This window comes from Leucoraja erinacea, chromosome 7, assembly GCF_028641065.1.
Source record: "Leucoraja erinacea ecotype New England chromosome 7, Leri_hhj_1, whole genome shotgun sequence".
NCBI classification, from domain to species: Eukaryota; Metazoa; Chordata; class Chondrichthyes; order Rajiformes; family Rajidae; genus Leucoraja; species Leucoraja erinaceus.
Window position 1 is genome coordinate 77925716 of NC_073383.1, and position 21591 is coordinate 77947306.

The 21591-nt window shown below is 48.2% G+C and overlaps 1 protein-coding gene across 1 annotated transcript in view; it reads left to right on the forward strand.

Annotated features, from left to right (window-relative positions):
- The window catches only part of cfap65 (cilia and flagella associated protein 65), a 218878-nt gene that overhangs the window by 183629 nt on the left and 13658 nt on the right, over positions 1-21591 (forward strand). Inside the window, exons 29-31 of the mRNA XM_055638826.1 lie at positions 1363-1728; positions 6177-6311; positions 13091-13162. Of these exons, the coding sequence (XP_055494801.1) occupies positions 1363-1728; positions 6177-6311; positions 13091-13162 (573 nt within the window). The remainder of the gene's footprint in view (positions 1-1362; positions 1729-6176; positions 6312-13090; positions 13163-21591) is intronic.

Below are 21591 nucleotides of genomic sequence, written 5' to 3' on the forward strand. Positions count from 1 at the left end.
GGAGGAACAACACCTTATATTTTACTTGGGCAGCTTACAAACCAGCGGTATGAAGATTGATTTGTTCTTACGTCAAGGAACCCTTGTTTTCCCTCTCTCTCTGTCTTCCCCCCCACCTGAGTAGTTTCACTGTCCTTTTGATTAATTTTACTGCTTGTATGCCTCGTTGCCACCTTCCACTCAGCTAACAATGAACCATTCTGCATTTTGGTCACAGCATCGTCTGCTTTGACTTGTAGTTTTCGCACCTTAAGGGCCTGTCCCACGAGCATGCGTCTCCATGCGGCAAGCGCGGCCTAACGTGGTCGCTTGAGCCATAAAGCCTTGCGGGGCCGGTCCCACTTCGATCGCCGGTGCCATATGGAGTTGTGCGGAGCTGGTCCCGATCGAACGGGGCTCCGAAAAACTGACCGTGTTCAAAAATTGCGCGCGGCAACGGCCTGCCGGCCTGCAGCCGCCTCGACGCCATACGCACCACCTCGACAGGCGTGCGCAGCGTCTAGACGTCGTACGCCGTGTCTTGACGGCGTACGCAGCGTCTTGACGCCGTACGTCACGTGTGAACTTCCCGCGGACTTCGCTCAAACTTCACGTCACTCACTCGACCTCCGCGCGGCCCCGTTTCCGGTTGGGTCGTGCTCGCCGCATGCAGGCGCATGCTCATGGGACAGTTCCTGTACGGGGATCACACGACCCCCGCGCGGCCCCCGCTTCCGGTTTAGTTGCGCTTGCCGCATGCAAGTCGCATGCTCGTGTAACAGGCCCTTAACTATGCCATATCTCCCCTGACTCTCAGTCTGAAGAAGGGTCTTGCCCCGAAACGTCGCCCATTCCTTCTCTCCAGAGATGCCGCCTGTCCCGCTGAGTTACTCCAGTGTTCTCTGTGTCCTAACTTTGGTGTAAACCAGCATCTGCAGAGGCAGGGGGCGCCGATTTGTCCTGCTCGCATATCACAGTACTTAAGGGGTTGGACAGGCTAGATGTAGGAAGATTGTTCCCGATGTTGGCGAAGTCCAGAACAAGGGGTCACAGTTTAAGGATAAGGGGGAAATCTTTTAGGACCGTAATGCGAAAAACATTTTTCACACAGAGAGTGGTGAATCTCTGGAATTCTCTGCCACAGAAGGTAATTGAGGCCAGTCCATTGGCTATATAAGAGGGAGTTAGATGGGGCCCATGTGGGTAAGGGGATCAGGGGGTATGGAGAGAAGGCAGGTATGGGATACTGAGTTGGATGACCAGCCATGATTATATTGAATGGCGGTGCAGGCTCGAAGGGCCGCATGGCCTACTCCTGCACCTATTTTCTATGTTTCAAAGTTTCTAGATTTAATGCTGACAGCTCTTTGGTTTTTATTGAAGGTGCCTGTTGGAAGACTTTTCCTTTCAGCAGGTGCTGGCTGCACAGTCGACCGAACCCATTCCGTACTTTGTGCAGTTCTGGAGCGAGGAAGGCGAAGAGCTGGCTATAAAGAACGCCAAGTTAGCCGAGGCGGAGGCGGAGGCTTTGAGCATGCTCTCCGTCGGTGAACAAGGGCAGGACTATACCCAGTTGGCAGGGCCTGAGGAAGGGTCGATCCTATCTGATCCGGCGAGCTCAGACACCAAGCAGGCCACGATTGCGGAGAGCATTGACTTGGATGAAACGTTACTCACGGAAGAGGGGCAGGTGTCTCTGAATGCAATTCGTATCGAAGAGCAGCTCGCTCGACGGCAACACCTGAAAAGGTAAGCGATAAAAAACTAGCATCATGATCGGCACGGGACATGAAGGGCCGAAGGGCCTGTTCCAGTGATATATTGATAGCAATACGATATGATAGAACTTCAAGTTAATTAAGGTACAGTGATATTTGAGTTGCCGTACAAGTAAAGAGAGCACTAAACACAATCGAATTTAACACAAACATCCACCACAGTGGAATCAGCATTCTTCACTGCGATGGAAAGCAATAATGTTCAGTCATCTTCCTGCTTTGTTCACCCGTGGTCGGGGCCTTGAACTCTCCAGTCGCCGCTACAGATGTTCAGGTCGTCTCGTCCGGACGATCAAAAACTTTATTTATCTCAGGATGGAAATTGGTCTGCCAAATCCAACCTTTCTGTCCTGGGCCTCCTCCATGGCCAGAGTGAGTCCCACCGTAAATTGGAGGAGCAGCACCTCATATTTCGCTTGGGCAGTTTACACCCCAGCGGTATGAACATTGACTTCTCCAATTTCAGGTAGTCCCTGCTTTCTCCCTCCTTCCCTTCTCCCCCCCCCCCCCCCCCCCCCCCCCCAGCTTTCCCACAGCCCACTGTCTCCTCCTCTTCCTTTCTTCTTCCCGCCCCCCCAACCCCCACATCAGTCTGAAGAAGGGTCTCGACCCGAAACGTCACCTATTCCTTTGCTCCATAGATGCTGCCTCACCCGCTGAGTTTCGCCAGCATTTTTATCTACCTAAAACACAACAAGGTACATGAGACGTGAAATTAAAGTAACGAGCGGAAAGTCCAGGATTGGGGATGTGCAAAGATTTTTGGGGGGGGGGTGGGGAAAGGGAGGGGAGTCAGTCTACCCGATGACAGTAGCGGGAGGATTTGTACAGATTGATAGCCATAGGGAAAAAGGATCACCTGTGGCGTTCTGTACTGCTGTGCTGTTCTGATCTATGTTAGAGCAAACACTTCCTACCCACGGAGTTGCTCCAGCACAGAGTGTAGAATATAGCATTACTGCTGCAGAGAAAGTGCAGATTAAGAAAAAGTACAAGGGCTGCGACTGGGTAGATTGGAAGATCGAGAAATTCATTCTTAGGGAGGTTATTTCAAGAGCCAGATAACAATGGAGAAGAAGATGTTCTTGAGTGAATGAATGAATGAATGAATGAATGAATGAATGAATGATTGAATGCATGAATGAATGGATGAATAAGTTTATTGGCCAAATATTCACATACAGGAACTTGCCTTGGTGCTCCGCCTGCAAGTGACAACAACAACATACAGTGACAGTCAGGAATGACACATAAAACATTAAACATCTGATGGTCCGTGCTTTCAAGGTTTTGCGCCTTCATCCCAGCGGGGGAGGGGAGAAGAGGGAATGCCCGGTGTGCGTGCGCTCATCAGTAGGTTAACTCATCGTTCTTTTTCAGATGTGTGGGAAAGAACTGCGGTTGCCGACCCGAAACGTCACCCATTCCTCCTCCAGAGATGCTGCCTCTCCCGCTGCGTGACTCCAGCATGTCGTGTCTCTCATTCTCTTTCAGACGGTGACGGTGCATGCATATCCTGGCTGACGTTAACTCACTTCTGTCTGCGATTCTGTTTGCTGCAGGTCTATTGATGCTTCCAAGGATCCAAGATGGCGCCACATCCAGGCGGTTATTTGCGTGCCGGTCCCAGAAGTGGATCTGATCTGCTATCATTCATGACATTTGCTCCACGCTTTTAAATCTTTATTTCAATAGATCATGCACTAAACATTACACCCTTTATCCAGCATCATTACCTCCATTATCGCATCCGTCCACATTCAACTAACAGCAGAGAGCGGCTCTGGCCTACCCTTTCGCCGTTGCCGCGTGGAATTTTTGAACACGGTCAGTTTTTCGGAGCCCCGCGCGATGTCGGGACCAGCTCCGCACAACTCCATACGGTTCCGGCGATCGAAGTGGGACCGGCCCCGCGAGGCCGTATGGCTCAAGCGACCACGTTAGGTCGCGCTTGCCGCATGCAGGCGCATGCTGGTGGGACCGGCCCTTTAGGTCGTGCTTGCCGCATGGAGTCGCATACCCGTGGGACAGGCCCTTAACTAATATTGGAGACCCTCGGACTATCTTCAACTGGGCTTCATCTTGCGCTAAACATTATCCCCTTTCAGTTTCAGATTAGTCTATTGTCAGGTGTACCGAGGTACATGAAAAGCTTTTGTTGCGTGCTATTCAGTCAGCAGACCAACAATACATGATTACAATCGAGCCATTTACAGTGCATAGACACATGATAAGGGAATAACGTTTAGTGCAAGGTAAAGCCAGCAAAGTCCAATCAAGGATAGTCCAAGGGTCACCAAAGAGGTAGACAGTAGTGCAGGTACACAAAAATGCTGGAGAATCTCAACGGGTGCAGCAGCATCTATGGAGCGAAGGAGATAGGTAACGTTTCGGGCCGAAACCCTTCTTCAGACTGATAGTGGGTGGCGGGGAGAAGGAAGGAAAAAGGGAGGAGGTGGAGCCCAAGGGTTGGGGGATGGGAGGAGACAGCTCGAGGGCTAAGGAAGGGGAGGAGACAGGAAGGGCTAACAAAATTGGGAGAATTCAATGTTCATGCCCCTCAGATGCAGGCTCCCCAAGCGGAATATGAGGTGCTGTTCCTCCAATTTCCGGTGTTGCTCACTCTGGCAATGGAGGAGAACCAGGACGGAGAGGTCGGATTGGGAATGGGAGGGGGAGTTGAAGTGCTGAGCCACCGGGAGGGTAGGTTCTTGCGGACCGAGCGGAAGTGTTCGGCGAAACGATCGCTAACTGATCGTTAACTAGTGTGATAGTCTGGGCTGCGTACACAATACGCTGCGATTTCTTGCGCTCGTAGATGGAGCTTTATCCTTTACCTACAATTACAGATTTACAAGGTTAATTCCCGTGATGGCGGGACTGTCATATGCTGAGAGAATGGAGCGACTTGGATTGTATACTCTGTAGTTTAGGAGGATGAGAGGCGATCTTATTGAAACATATTAGATTATCAAGCTAGAGGCAGGAAACATGTTCCCGATGTTGGGCGAGTCCAGAACGAGGGGCCACAGTTTAAGAATAAGGGGCAAGCCATTTAGAATGGGGATGAGGAAACACTTTTTCCCACAGAGAGTGGTGAGTCTGTGGAATTCTCTGCTTTAGAGGGCGGTGGAGGCCGTTTCTCTGGTTACTTTCAAGAGAGAGCCAGATAGGGCTCTTAAAGATAGCGGAGTCAGGGGATATGGGGAGAAGGCAGGAACGGGGTACTTGATTGGGGATGATCAGCCATGATCACATTGAATGGCGGTGCTGGCTCGAAATGGCCTACTCCTGCATTTATTGTCTATTGTCTATTTTCTATATAATAACAGACAATTTATGCTTCATTTATTTGTTGTGCTGTCGCGTTAATGTGTCTCCAAAGCTTGCAGCAAGTAAGAATTTCATTGTTTCTCTTTATCCTGTACCTGTACATTGCCAACGGCTTGATTGTAATCATGGACAGTCTTGCCACAGACTGGTTAGCACGCAACAAAAGCTTTTCACTTCACCTCGTTACAGGTGACAATAATAAAACTAAACCAAACCCGCTGTTCCAGGTGTGGACTACTGTATATCAGCGAGACCAAGCGCAGGCTCGGCGATCGCTTCGCTGAACACCTCCGCTCAGTCCGCCTCAACCTACCTGATCTCCCGGTTGCTCAGCACTTTAACTCCCCCTCCCATTCCCACGCTGACCTTTCCGTCCTGGGCCGCCTCCATCTTCAGAGTGAAGCCCAGCGCACATTGGAGGAGCAGCACCTCATACTTTGCTTATTTAAGGAGGAGTTGCAGATTCTGGAAATTCGAAGGCAGGCAAAAATGCTGGAGAAACTCAGCGGGTGAGGCAGCATCTATGGAGAGAAGGAAATAGGCGACGTTTCGGGTCTGACGAAGGGTCTCGACCCAAAACGTCGCCTATTTCCTTCGCTCCATAGATGCTGTCTCACCCGCTGAGTTTCTCCAGCATTTTTGTCCACCTTCATATTTTTGTTTGGGTAGCTTACACCCCAGTGGTATGAATATTAACTTCTCTAACTTCAAGTACAGTAGCCCTTGCTTTCCCTCTTTCTTCATCCCTCCCCCTTCCTAGTTCTCCAGTCTCATTGTTCCCTTGATTAGATTGTATGTTTCATTGTCACCTTATAACTAACAACGATCTATTCTACATTTTCCTTAGACTTCTTCCGCTTTGACGCCTCGTTTTCACACCTCACCCTCCCTTATCTCCATACCTCCCTCTCACCTGACTCTCAGTCTGAAGAAGGGTCTCGACCCGAAACGTCACTCATTCCTTTGTTCCGGAGATGCCGCCTGTCCTGCTGCATTACACCAGCATTTTGTGTCTACTAAACTAAACGTTAAACTTTATTTCGGCAATCGGTAAACTCCCTCTTTTCCATCTCCGTCTCTTTCTAGACTCCCCGAGATCAGCGACCTCTTGGAGCTGATTCTGGAGAACACCCTGCAGAATATAGTGATTGAAGCCAGTCGGGGGGAGGTGGTCTTGACAGCTCGGCCCCGGGTGATCGCCTTGCCACCATTGACTTCCAGGTAAGACTCGAAGAAGGTTCGAGCGGGAGAGAATGTTTGGCGTTAGCGCAAATCCCCTCTCCAGAGGATAAATGTGAGGTTGTCCACTTTGGTGGCAAGAACAGGAAGGCAGATTATTATCTGAATGCTGTCAAGTTCGGAAAAGGGGAAGTGCAACGAGACCCGTTGTCCTTGTTCATCAGTCACTGAAAGTAGGTTTGCAGGTACAGCAAGCAGGCAGTGAGGAAAGCTAATGGCATGTTGGCCTCCATATCAAGAGGAGTTGAGTATTGGAGCAAAGAGGTCCTTCTGCAGTTGTACAGGGCCCTGGTGAGACCACACCTGGAGTATTGTGTGTAGTTTTGATCTCCCAGTTTGAGGAAGGACATACTTGCTATTGAGGGAGTGCAGCGTAGGTTCACGTGGTTAATTCCTGGGATGGTGTGACTGTCCTTTGTTGAAAGAACGGAGCGGCTGGGCATTAGAAGGATGAGAGGAGATCTTATTGAAACATATAAGATTATTAAGGGATTGGACACGCTAGAGGGAGGAAACATGTTCCCGATGTTGGGGGAGTCCAGAACCAGAGGCCACAGTTTAAGAATAAGGGGTAGTCCATTTAGAACGGAGATGAGGAAACACTTTTTCTCCCAGAGAATTGTGAATGTGTGTAATTCTCTGCTTCAGAAGGCAATGGAGGCCAATTCTCTGGATGCTTTCAAGAGAGAGTTAGATAGAGCTCTTAAAGATAGCAGAGTCAAGGGATATGGGGAGAAGGCAGGAACGGGGTACTGATTGTGGATGATCAGCCATGATCATAGTGAATGGTGGTGCTGGCTCGATGGGCCGAATGGGCTACTCTTGTGCCTATTGTCTATTGTCTATTGGAATAATTGTTTTTTAAGTTAATCTGATAATTCATTCAGGAAACACTTCACATGGTAACAAACCCGTAGAGTCATACAACGTGGAAACAGGCCCTGTGTCCCAAATTGCCCACGCCGACTAACATGCCACCCATCTAGAAACATAGAAACATAGAAATTAGGTGCAGGAGTAGGCCACTTGGCCCTTCGAGCCTGCACCGCCATTCAATATGATCATGGCTGATCATCCAACTCAGTATCCCGTACCTGCCTTCTCTCCATACCCCCTGATCCCCTTAGCCACAAGGGCCACATCTAACTCCCTCTTAAATATAGCCAATGAACACAACTACACAAGTCCCGCCTGCCCACTTAGCCCATAACCCTCTAAACCAATTCTAGCCTAGTCCGTGTAAGGTTAATGCCAGCTGTGGATGGTGCTCCTCACTCTGAGCCCACAGTCAAGTCCGAGAGACTTGAGCAGAGCAGGCTAGGTAGTCGGAGCGAACGCTGAGGGTAGACAGGTGGCTGTAGTCACAGCGTCATACTGCATGGAAACAGGCCCTTCAGTTCAACTTGGCCACACCGGCTAACATGCCCTCATCACACGTACCCGCTTGGCCCTTAACTGTCTCAACCTGTCCTATCATATTGAATGGCGGTGCAGGCTCGAAGGGCCGAATGGCCTACTCCTGCACCTAATTTCTATGTTTCTATGTTTCTATCCACGTACCTGTCCAAATGTCTCTTAAACGTTATGATAGTACCTGCCTCAACAACCTACTGTGGTAGCTCGTTCCATATATCCACAAAACAAAGTTACCCCTCAGGTTCTAATTAAATCTTCCCCCCCCCAACCTATGTCTTCTGGTCTTCTCATGATTTTGTACATGTCCCTTAGAATACCTCCCATCCTCCTGCGCTCCAACAAATAAATCGATGTTCCCATGTTGCGCCAGTGCTCTTTCAAATCAGATTCAGATTTAGATTCAGATTCAATCTTTATAGTCATTGTGCAGTGTACAGTACAGAGACAACGAAATGCAGTTAGCGTCTCACCCAGAAGAGCGAACATAGAATAATGGAACAGTAAGATATATATATGTACATACAGTAGCAGTAGGGCAATTTTTCTGGGTGAAGGAGTGTCAGGGGAGGGGGGTGGGGTGGGGTGACTGGCAATCACCAAGGTACAGAGTTAAGTTGTGTAACAGTCGTAGGGAAGAGCAGGAACAATGAGAGGTGATCAGACAGTCCAAGGTGGGGAAGGGGGATGGCTTTGTAAGCTTCAGCCATATTGGTGTAAACTTTGTCCAGTGTCTTGTCTACTCTAGTGGGGAAGGATACATGTTGGTGTAATTTGGGGAGTACAGTCTTCAGGTTGGAGTGATTGAAGTCACCCGCAACAATGAAGGCTGCCTCGGGGTTGTGAGTCTGCTGTTTGCTAATGGCAGTATGCAGTTCTTTCATTGCAAGTTTTATGCAAAATCAATATCGCGAAACAGCATGGCAACAGGCTCTTCCTCCCATCAAGTCAATGCCAATCGATAGGGCGGCATGGTGGTGTAGCGGTAGACCTGTTGCCTTACAGCGCTTGTACAGCGGGGGTTCGACCCCGACTACGGTTGTCGTCTGTACGTTCTCCCCGTGACATGCGTGGGTTTTCTCCGAGATCTTCGGTTTCCTCCCACACCCCAAAGTCGTGCAGGTTTGCAGGTTAATTGGCTTGGTTTTGTTTTCATGGTATCAGTGTAAATCGACCCTACGAGTAGAACCATAGAAACATAGAAAATAGGTGCAGGAGGAGACCATTCGGCCCATCGAGCCGGCACCGCCATTCATTGTGATCATGGCTGATCATCCCCTATCAATAACCCATGCCTGCCTTCTCCCCATATCCCTTGACTCCACTAGCCGCTAGAGCTAACTATCTAACTTTTGACTCCACTAGCCCCTAGAGCTCTATCTAACTCGATATTGTTAGTGAGCGGGTATCGCTGGGCGGGCCGAAGGGCCTGTTTCCGCTCTGTAACATCATCAAACTAAAATCATCAAACAAACAGCACATTTCCACATCTTCCATTCATTCCACAATGTGATCAACAATGCCACGATCTACCACTCCACCGCACATATGGGCAGTTTGCAGCTACCAAGTAATGTACCAACCCACACATCTTTGACAGACACAACGTGCTGGAGTAACTCAGCAGGTCAGGCTGTATCTCTGGAGAAAGCGGATAGGTGACGTTTTGGGTTGGGACCCTTCTTCCGACCTATTTTCTCCAGAGATGCTTCCTGACCCGCTGAGTTACTCCAGAATTTTGAGTTTATCTTTGGCATTCAGTTTAGTTTAGTTGACAGATACAGCGCGGAAACAGGCCCTTCGGCCCACCGAGCCCGTGCCGAACAGCGATCCCCGCACATTAACGCTATCCTACACACACCAGGGACAATTCACACTTGTACCAAGTATACAAACCCAAGCCAATTAACCTGCCAACCTGTACGTCTTCGGAGTGGGGGAGGAAAGCGAAGATCTCGGAGAAAACCCACGCGTTCTTGGGGAGAACGTACAAACTCCAGCACCCGTGGTCGGGATTGAACCCCCCGTCTCTGGTGCTGCAAGCGCTGTAAGGCAGCAACTCTACTGCTGCGCCACCGTGCCGCCCCTACGTCTAAACCAGCATGTGCAGTTCCTTCGTATTACACGCATCTTTGGAGCTCTGGAGCACCTGGAAGAAATCCAGGCAGTCACTGGGAGAATGTGCAAACTCTACCCAGTTGGCATCTGAGGTTGGCATGGAGCCCGCTGTCTGGAGCTGTGAGGCAGCTTCTCTAACAGCTGTGCCACTCCACAGCACAGGTGTTGGTTTCTCTTTCTCCGTCATGGTAACTACTGCTCTGTCTCTCTTTTGAAATTTCTTTTAAATGTTATTACTAAGCAGCCTCAACTGCTTCCTCTGCCAGCTGGTTCCATACACTCACTCCACTCTCTGTGAAGAAGGATTTACACCTCACATTGATCTGCAACCAATGTGAGTGATATGGGTTTTGACCAGGTAGATGAGTGATGGCCTTGATATTGTGACATTGTGCCAAACAAGCGAGGATCTTATTGAAACATGGCGGGACTGTCATTGCCATAGAGGGAGTGCAGAGAAGGTTCACCAGACTGATTCCTGGGATGTCAGGACTGTCTTATGAAGAAAGACTGGATAGACTTGGTTTATACTCTCTAGAATTTAGAAGTTTGAGAGGGGATCTTATAGAAACTTACAAAATTCTTAAGGGGTTGGACAGGCTAGATGCAGGAAGATTGTTCCCGATGTTAGGGAAGTCCAGGACAAGGGGTCACAGCTTAAGGATAAAGGGGAAATCCTTTAAAACCGAGATGAGAAGAACTTTTTTCACGCAGAGAGTGGTGAATCTCTGGAACTCTCTGCCACAGAGGGTAGTTGAGGCCAGTTCATTGGCTATATTTAAGAGGGAGTTAGATGTGGCCCTTGTGGCTAAGGGGATCAGGGGGTATGGAGAGAAGGCAGGTACGGGATACTGAGTTGGATGATCAGCAATGATCATATTGAATGGCGGTGCAGGCTCGAAGGGCCGAATGGCCTACTCCTGCACCTAATTTCTATGTTTCTATGTTTCTATACTGAGAGAATGGAGCGACTGGGCTTGTACACTCTGGAGTTTAGAAGGATGAGAGGATATCTTATTGAAACATGTAAGATTATTAACGGTTTGGGCACGCCAGAGGCAGGAAACATGTTCCCGATACATAGATACATAGAAACAAGGCTTGGATAGAGTGGATGTGGAGAGGAAGTTTCCACTAGTGGGAGAATCTAGCACCAGAGGTCACAGCCTCAGAATTAAAGGACTTTCTTTTAGGAAGGAGCAGAGGAGAGATTGCTTTAGCCAGAGGGTGGTGAATCTGTGGAATTATTTGCCACACAAGGCTGTGGAGGCCAAAGTCAATGAATATTTTCGGCAGAGATAGATAGATTCTTCATCAGTACGGGTGTCAGAGGTTATGGGGAGAAGGCAGGAGAATGGGGTTAGTAGGTAGCGATAGATAGCCATGTTTGAATGGGGAGTAGACGATGGGCCGAATGGCCTAATTCTAAACTATCCCTTATGACCTTAAATCTGTTCTGCACTGTGTAGCCCTGTGTTTTTTTTCTTCACGTAGCTATTTAGTCAATGAACAGAACATGAGAGGGTGACACAGTGGCACAGTTGGTAGAGCTGCTGACTCACCGCGCCATGGACACGGGTTCAATCCTGACCTCGGGTGCTGCCTGTGTGGAGTTTGCCCGTCCTCCCTGTGACCGTAGGTACACAAAAATGCTGGAGAAACTCAGCTTGGCGATCGTTTCGCCGAACACCTCCGCTCGGTGCGCTTAAAAAAACCAACCAGACCTCCCGGTGGCTCAGCACTTCAACTCCCCCTCCCATTCCGAATCCGACCTCTCTGTCCTGGGCCTCCTCCACGGCCAGAGTGAGCAACACCAGAAATTGGAGGAGCAGCACCTCATATTCCGCTTGGGGAGTCTGCACCCTGGTGGCATGAACATTGAATTCTCCCAATTTTGTTAAGTCTTGCTGACTCCTCCCCTTCCTACCTCAGCCCTCGGGCTCCTCCTCCTCCTTTTTCTTTTCATCTCCCTGCCTCCCCCCGCCGCCTGAAGAAGGGTTTCGGCCCGAAACGCTGCCTATTTCCTTCGCTCCATAGATGCTGCTGCACCCGCTGAGTTTCTCCAGCTTTTTTGTGTACCTTCGATTTTCCAGCATCTGCAGTTCCTTCTTAAAACTCACTGTGACCGTGTCGGTTTCCTCCCGCTTCTTCCCACATCCAATCACGTGCAGGCTTGTAGGTTAATTGGCCCTCTGTAAATTGCCTATAGAGTGTAGGGAGTGGATGAGAGAGTGGGATGACATATAGCATAGTGTGGACGGGTGATCGATGGTTAGCGGTTTGAAGGGCATGTTTCTACTTGGAGTCACTGAGTCAAACAGCATGGGAGGTGGGAGATTCCAACTTCACGTGGTCCACCCTGTTTCAACGAATGCAATCAACCTGGCGTGCACAAACAGAAGATCAAACAGAACAAGTTGTCTTCCAACTTTAGGCTGTGTGCGCCATGCGCAAGAAGAAGAAACAGCATGGATATTATAGACACAAAATGGTGGGCCACATCTCAGGAGAGAAGAAAATGGGTGACATTTAAGGTCGACACCCTTCTTCAGCCAGAAGAATTCCTTCTCCCGTTCCTTCCTCCAGAGATGCTGCCTGTCCCACTGAGTTACTCCAGCATTTTTGTGTTTATCTTCAGCTGAAACCGGCATCTGCAGTTCCTTCCCGCGCAACATGAAAATTGTTGTCTTTTCCAAAACTGTGTGTGATGGCTGGCATGGATTTGGTCAGCAGAAGATTTCCATACTGTATCCTTCAATCGATCATACAGTTTGCTGTAAGGAACTTCACAGGATGGCATGGACTTGGTGGGCCGAAGAGCCTGTTTCCACGCTCTAGTTTCAATCAATCATGCCATCTATTGTAAGAAACTTCACAAAAGGGCATCACGGTGGTGCAGCGGTAGAGTTGCTGCCTTACAGCGCCAGAGACCCAGGTTCGATCCTGATGACGGGTGCTGTCTGCACGGAGTTTGCACGTTCTTCCCGTGAGCTGCATGGGTTTTCACCGGGTGCTCCAGGTCCCTCCCACGCTCCAAAGACGTGCAGGTTTGTAGGTTCATTGGCTTGCAATAAATGTAAATTGGCCCTAGTGCGTGTAGGATAGGATTAGTGTGTGGGAATCGCTGGTCGGCCGGCGCGGACTCGATGGGCCGAAGGGCCTGTTTCCGCGTTGTATCTCTAAACTAGACTAAACTCAACTAAAATTCCCATCTTCTATTTTGAATTTAGGAGCAGTCTGGAGCCTTTGAGTACACATGAGATTACGGTGGTTAAGGAGGAATTGGACCGTGACCCTTCCGAGTAAGTGATGTTCCCTCCCAATAAAAATACATTTCTTATACAATATGTATAATTTGTGCATGTTATGTTTCACGGAATTACAGAAGTGACAGCATGGAAGCATTTGGCCATCATGCCTAGGGCTGTACTAGCTCCTGAGAAGAAGATGTCAGCCATTGAATCTCAGCCATGCATTGCTGCCAGGGTTGGTGACTTTTCTTCTGTGGTAGGATGCTCTGAGCCCAATATCACTACTGCTTCTTCTGCAACAATAGACAATAGGTGCAGGGGTAGGCCATTTGGTCCTTCCAGCAAACACCGCCATTCACTGTGATCATGCCTGATCATCCCCACTCAGTACCTCGTTCCTGCCTTCTCCCCATATCCCCTGACTCCGCTATGTTTAAGAGCCCTGTCTAGCTCTCTCTTGAAAGCATCCAGAGAACCTGCCTCCACCGCCCTCTGAGGCAGAGAATTCCACACTCACCACTCTCTGTGAGAAAAAGTGTTTCCTCGTCTCCGTTTTAAATGGCTTACCCATTATTCTTAAACTGTGGCCCCTGGTTCTGGACTCCCCCCAACAGAATGGACGTTGGATCCCGTAACTGCTCATGTACTCCGGCCAGTCTGAAGAAGGGTCTCGACCCGAAACATCACCCATTCCTTCGCTCCATAGATGCTGCCTCACCCGCTGAGTTTCCCCAGCATTTTTGTCTACCTTTGCTCCCAATACCAGCCGATACTTACATAAAAAAAGATGCAAAGTGCTCAAGTAACTTGGCAGTCAAGCATGCCTCTCTCTTATAGAGGTATATAAAATCATGAGAGGAATAGACCGCGCAGAGTAAGTGGGTCGGGAACCAGAGTACCTAGGTTTAAGGTGAATAGGGAACGATTTAAGAGGAATCCGAAGGGTAACTTTTCCACGCAAAGGGTGGTGGGTGTATGAAATGAGCTGCCAGAGGAGGTCGTTGAGGCAGGGTCTATCCCAAAGTTTAAGAAACAGTTAGACGGGTAGACAATAGACAATAGGTGCAGGAGTAGGCCATTCGGCCCTTCTAGCCAGCACCGCCATTCAATGTGATCATGGGTACATGGATAGGTCGGGTTTGGTGGGATATTGGCCCAACGGGTGGGACTAGAGTAGATGGGACATGTTGGCCGATGTGGGCAAGTTGGACCGAATGGCCTGTTTCCTCGCTGTATCACTCCATGATGGATCACTCCAAACATGGACAGGTGACTTTTTGGGGGTCGGGACCCTTCTTCAGTGTCTGACCCTTCATCAGATTGGGATCGTTCAGTGTCTGAAGAATAGTCTTGCCATGAAACATCACCCAATCTTGCTGCCTGACCCAATGAGTTACTCCAGTACTTTGTGCCTCTTTTTGTAAACCAGCATCTGCAGTTCCTTGTGTTTCACAATCTGATGCTTTGCAGATTGCTAACAATGAAAATTATCTTTCCTTTTTACTTTTCCTCTGTAGATCCTAACTTCATTTATTCAGCAGACATAACACGATATCCTTCAAGTAATTTGACTTATCTGCAATAATTAAATATGTTTGGTTAATGAGGCAGATGTCAAATGAAGGTTAATGCAATTCTTGTGACCCTTAATGCTTTAAGGGCTGAGGGGTAAATCAGATCCTGACTCCCAAGTCATCGCGTCACAAAGCACGGATGCAGGCCCTTCAGCCCAACTTGCCCATGCCGCCCAAAATGTGTATCTTCGGTGCAACGCAGCATCTGCAGTTCCTTCTTATACATTCCCTCTAAACCTCTCCCATCAAAGTGTCCAAATATATAACCATATAATAATTGCAGCACGGAAACAGGCCATCTCGGCCCTTCTAGTCCGTGCCGAACACTTACTCTCACCTAGTCCCATCTACCTGCACTCAGACCATAACCCTCCATTCCTTTCCCGTCCATATAACTATCCAATCTATTTTTAAATGATAAAATCGAACCTGCCTCCACCACTTCCACTGGAAGCTCATTCCACACACAGCTACCACTCTCTGAGTAAAGACGTTCCCCCTCAATTTACCCCTAAACCTTTGTCCCTTAATTTTCAAGTCATGTCAGGATGATCAGCCATGATCATATTGAATGGCGGTGCAGGCTCGAAGGGCCGAATGGCCTACTCCTGCACCTAATTTCTATGTTTCTATGTTTCTATGTCCTCTTGTTTGACTCGTCCCTACTCTCAATGGGAAAGGCTTATCCACGTCAACCCTGTCTATCCCTCTCATCATTTTAAAGACCTCTATCAAGTCCCCCCTAAAGACCTAACTTGTTCAACTTGTTCAACCTTTCTCTGTAATACTTCTCCTTATCTTAGATGCCTGAATTTCTCTCACCTGGTTTGCTTCCAGGTGAGAACGTCGTGTCACTGGGCCACTGAAGGATTTGCGTTACATAACTAGGGTAACTTTGTGATCCTCCATTTAGTGCATCATGACTACCGATGGTTCTGTTACTCTAGTTCCTTGGAAACTCACCTAAAACTGGGTGCTACAGTGGCACAGCGGTAGAGTTGCTGCCTTGCACGCTTACACGCGCCAGAGACTAGGGTTCGATCCCGACTACGGGTGCTGCCTGTGCAGAGTTTGTACATACTCCCCGCGACCTGTTGTAAATGTAAATTGTCACCAGGCTAGGATAGTGTTTGATGCGCGGGGACCACTGGTCGGTGGGCCAAGGGGCCTGTTTCCGCGCTGTATCTCTCTAAACTAAACCTTTCCTCTTCTTCCCTTGAAACCTAATGTGGCCTTTTTTTATGCTAACTTTGATCATTATGTTCACTGGAAAACGTATAATTGTTCAAAATGCAAAGAAACTGGGTTTAAAAGCATGTTGTATCATTAATTGGGAATAATATCCAGTCGTCCTGAAAATCCCTTGATCGGAATCACCAATGTCTCAAGCATGCCGGATTAATAGAATTGTCATCTATCCTTTGCTAATCATAATTTCAAATTGGTTAAAGGAGCAAATCACCTACTAATAAATCGCTATTCAGTTTAAAGTCATAATTTTCACAAATTAAATTGCTGCATCATGTTTGCAAGTAATTAATAGACTTAAGGGCCTGTCCCACCAGCATGTGACTGCATGTGGCAAGCGCGACCTAACGTGGTCGTTTGAGCCGTACGGCCTCGCGGGGCCGGTCCCACTTCGATCGGTGGAGCCGTATGGAGTTGTGCGGAGCTGGTCCCGACATCGCGCGGGGCTCCGAGAAACTGACACTGTCCAAAAATTCCGCGCGGCAACGGCCTGTCGGCCTGCAGCCGCATTGAGGCCGTACGCACCGCCTCGACGGGCGTGCGCAGCGTCTCTACGCCGTACGCCTAACGCAAACTTCCCGCGGACTTCACTCGAACTTCACATCAACTCGTACAGGATCTCTCGACTCTTTGGGCGACTGCTCACCACCAAACAGGCGTCACTGGAGTTGTATTCACTGCAGTTTAGAAGGATGAGGGGATATCTTATAGAAACATATAAAATTATAAAACGACTGGACAAGATGCAGGAAAAATGTTCCCAAGGTTGGGAGAGTCCAGAACCAGGGGCCACAGTCTTAGAATAAAGGGGAGGTCATTTAAGACTGGGGTGAGAAAAAACGTTTTCACCCTGAGAGTTGTGAATTTGTGGAATTCCCTGCCACAGAGGGCAGTGGAGGACAAGTCACTGGATGGATTTAAGAGAGAGTTAGATGGAGCTCTAGGGGCTAGTGGAGTCAAGGGATATGGGGAGAAGGCAGGCACGGGTTATTGATTGGGGACGATCAGCCATGATCACAATGTATGGTGGTGCTGGCTTGGGGGGGCCGAATGGCCTCCTCCTGCTCCTATTTTCTATGTTTCTATGTCACCCCACGACATGTCGCAGGGTGACGCCTGTGTGGCGGTAAGCAGTCGCCCAAAGAGTCGTACCTTGTTCCGCTCCCCGCTGGATTTTCAACATGTTGGAAATTTTCAGCGACCTGCGGCAACTATGACGGGTGCCGGCAAGTCGCCGAAACAAATCACGTAAGTGGGACAGGCCCTTAAAGATAGTTCAAAGGTCTCTAATTCCCACAGGATTTTATAAATGGAAGTATTTTCAATAACGCTGTCTTTATTTTTATTACTGCAAGTTAAAATGACTAAAGACTTAATGTTACATTTTCTAACATGTAGTATCATTGCACAAGTGTGAGTCAAAGTGATTGCCTGAGAACTTCAATGGTCACCAACTGTTGAAATAGCAGTTGTGTTCTTAATAGTCAATGGTGTCTGATTATTCCAGGTTCCAAGTTACATGTAAACTTTTTTTCTCAAGACTGCTATTTTCCTGCTTGCCAATTTCCAAAGTAATTTTTAAGTGGTCCTGCAGCTCCTGATGGAAATAGCATTGTAACCAGTTTGGTCCAAGTAAATCAAGTCATGTTCCATTAAGGGCCTGTCACACTTAGACAATTTTTAGGCAACCGCCGGCGACTGTCATAAGTTGTAGCAGGTCCCCGAAAATACGGCGACTAGAACCCCCCCCCACCCACCTACGACATAATATTTGACATCGATTAATTACTTAAACAACAAAAAAAAACAGTCAGCACCTGGTGACAACCTACGTTAACCTGGCGACAACGAACAGCAGACCCACGTCAGGAGAAGTCGAACTCTTTGGCGTCAAACCCACTGTCACCGACTGTCTCCGAAAAATGTTGAAAATCCAGCGGCGATCAGAAAGACGCTACGCCTCTTTGGGCGACTGAGGAGACGACTCCGGAGACCATGTGGCGACAGCCTAATCGCCTAAAAAAATTGCCTAAGTGGGACAGGCCCTTAACTTATCATTATGTTATTATGACAGATTGTGCCATGGAAACGTGTTAAAGCAGAACCACCTGGGTCTTTATCACTATCCTATCCAACTGTGTCTCCAACGTTCGGGAGAGACATGGACTCCTCCTTATGAGTAACGCCGTCCTCCCTTGTGAAATGCGATGCCGTCTGGTGCTAAACATGTTAGTTGTGATGTTGCGTTAATGTGTCTGCAAAGATGCAGCAAGTAAGGCTTTCCCTGCTCCTGTACCAGTCCATGTGACAATTAAACATTCTTGACAAGATTTACTTGGCCGATCATTAATTCTACGTGGATCTAGTTTCTTAACGTTGCCGTTCCCTGATAACACTCATTTTCTAAAATGTTCATCCTTTGCTTAAACCTCCACATGTCTCGTTCAATTTTGCCTGCCAGTGTTTTTGTCACTCCATTAATTTCTGAAGCCCTGCTAACCATGTCGTAATATCTTTCATTTCATTTCCCCCTGCCTCTCAGTCTGAAGAAGGGTCTCGACCTGAAACGCCACCTCTTCTTTCTCTCCAGAGGTTGCTGTCTGTCCTGCTGAGTTACTCCAGCTTTGTGTGTCTATCTTCGGTTTAAACCAGCATCTGCAGTTCCTTCCTACTCATAACATCCAGCGTTGTGTTCAGCTAACACCCTTGGCTTGTTGACCTGTGGCAATAACTCATTTTGAATTTCCCGTCCTCGCTCTCAAATCCCAACATGTTTTCACCCCACCCTATCTCTGTTACATCCTCGACGCTCCCGAGATCTGTGAATTTCCTCTATTCTGGCCTTTTTTGAGTTTCTCTGGTTTTTAATCACCATTTCCTTCAGCTGTCCCGCTCGGTTCCAGCCCTTGAAACTCCCTCATTAAGGAACCCCTCGGCCTCCACCTCTTTCCTCCTTTACTGCTCTCCTTGAAACCAACTGTGCACTAATGTGCTTGTTATCAAATTTTGAGCCAGTTTTTGTTCACTAAAGGGCCCGTCCCACTGTACGAGGTAATCCACGAGTTCTCCCGAGTTTCCCCTGATTCGAACTCGGAGAATTACGGTAATAGCCGCTCGTAGGTACTCGGGGCTCTCGTGAACCTTTTACACGGTGCTGAAAAAACTTCACGAGTTACCGCATTTCCTGAGAACCTGCCGCTATGTTTCTATGTTAGCGTTACGAGCCGCTGCGAGGCGTCACGAGCTCTGATGTAGCCGCTACGTACATTTTACATACTTACCATATAACCAAATAACCATATAACAATTACAGCATGGAAACAGGTCATCTCGGCCCTTCTAGTCCGTGCCGAACACTTACCTAGTCACCTAGTCCCATCTACCTGCACTCAGACCATAACCCTCCATTCCTTTCCCGTCCATATACCTATCCAATTTATTTTTAAATGTTAAAATCGAACCTCAGTTTGATTTTTTGTTTTTAACTCGGGAGAGCTCGTGAATTACCTCGTACAGTGGGACAGGCCCTTAACTGTCGCGTGAAGCGGTGGAATTAGTTGCTTTGGTTTCATGTTGCTACAGTTTCTCTTACGGAAACTCCAATACTTTGCATTACATCTCCCACACAGCGACAAATTGTTAGACCACCAGGGATAAAGTGACTTTAAGAGACCTGCACATTTAATGGCAGGACTTCAATATGTTTTTCTCCCCGTTTCAGGCCAGTGGCTGACCCGAGGATAGCTGGACCAATTGCTGGATGGGATAACACCAGTTTAAGAGCCCCCCCCCCCTCTGTGCACAATTCGAAGGGAGAAAGGATCGTCAACAAGTTTAGCTGAGGGACGAGACGATGAATAGTCAGGGGAGACGGGATGGGAGAAAGCAAGAGAGGAAAGCTGGGAGGAGCAAAAAGCCACGATCTAGGTCTGGTTTAGAAAATAAATAGTGATATTATTGATTATTAATTATAGTGTTGTTATTATTATTGATATTATTCTTACAGAGCTTGACAGGGAAGATATTTCGCCCGGCTACGATGTCTAATACCAGAAGTCACACTCGCATAGTAAGCAGTTGGCCAGTCGAATAGTGGCAGGCCCGTATGTGGAGAGGATGTTTCCACAGCTGGGAGAGTGTAGGAGCAGAGGTCACAGCCTCTGAATAAAAGGACGTCCATTTAGGAAGATGAGGAGGAATTTCTTTAGTCAGAGGGTGGTGAATCTGCCACGGAAGGCTGTGGAGGCCAAGTCAATGGATATTTATATGTCAGGGATAGACAGATTCTTGATTAGTACGGGTGTCAGGGTTTATGGGGAGAAGGCAGGGGAACGGGGTTCCCCTGGGGAAGATAGATCAGTCACGATTGAATGGCAGAGTAGACTAGATGGGCCGAAAGGCCTAATTCTGCTCCTACAAGGGCTGAATGGCCTACTCCTGCACCTAATTTCTATTTTCTATGTTTCTATAACTGATGAAAAGTGCAGCACAAGAAATGGTCCTACAGACCCCAGTATCTAAGCTGAGCATAATGCAGGATAAACTGATTCCATCTGCCTGCACGTGATCCTATATCCCTCTATTTCTTGTGTATCCATGTGTGCTTATGTAAAAGCCTCTTAAACACCATTATCATCTCTTTGGGAAGTGCAATCCACATCTGCATCAATCCCACTTCTGACACCATGTAATGAAATGTCTCAACCACACGTTAAGATACAACACGTTACGGCATAGGATCTACAGTACATTTCAGCTCCGAGCTGCCACATCTACTGCCTGACCTAGGCAGGTTCTTACTATTATAAAACACGTACCAGGCGGGGCTACTACTAACAAACACTACTAACAAAGCGTGCAATAGCCAAATCTACAGGAAGGATAGATGAAAGATAGAGAGCAGTGTTGGCTCTGGTTGCTGTGGAGAAATTAGACACTGCTCCTCCTGTCGCTATTGAATGCTGTCATTGCCTGGTTGGTCCATATTTTGCCCGCCATCTCCATTTTTGCTGCCAGCTTTTCGTACCAGGGAAGCATTTACTACAGTGGCGGAGTTTTCAGAATGGTGTGATATGTTAATAATAATAATAATAATAATAATTTCTTTTATTGGCATTGCATATCAGTGCAACGAGATTTGGTATGCAGATTTCAACCGATGTCAAAAAAATAAATAATTAAACTGTGCGACGTGACCATCCGAGGGAGACAGTCCAGGGGGGGGGGGGGTGGCACTCAGCAGGGCCGGTCCAGAGCCGCTATAGCTCTGGGAATGAAGCTGTTTCTGAGTCTGGAGGTTCGGGCGTAGAAGGCCTTGTAACGTCTGCCGGAGGGAAATAGTTCGAACAGTCCATTACAAGGGTGTGAGGAGTCTTTATGGATGCTGGTGGCCTTCCTGAGGCACCGTGTGCGGTAGATGCCCTCCAAGGCTGGTAGCTGTGTCCCAATAATCCTCTGCGCTGAAGAGCTCTCCTCTCCGCCTCCGTGCAGCTGAGATACCACACAGAGATGCCATACGTTAAGATGCTCTCTGTGGTGCAGCGGTAGAAGGTTGTCAGCAGCTGTTGGGGCAGACCAGTCTTTGTTACAATGTCCTCAGGAAGAACAGTCGTTGTCGTGTTAAGAGTGTAACGGATTTTGCACGCAGGTCGAATTTGC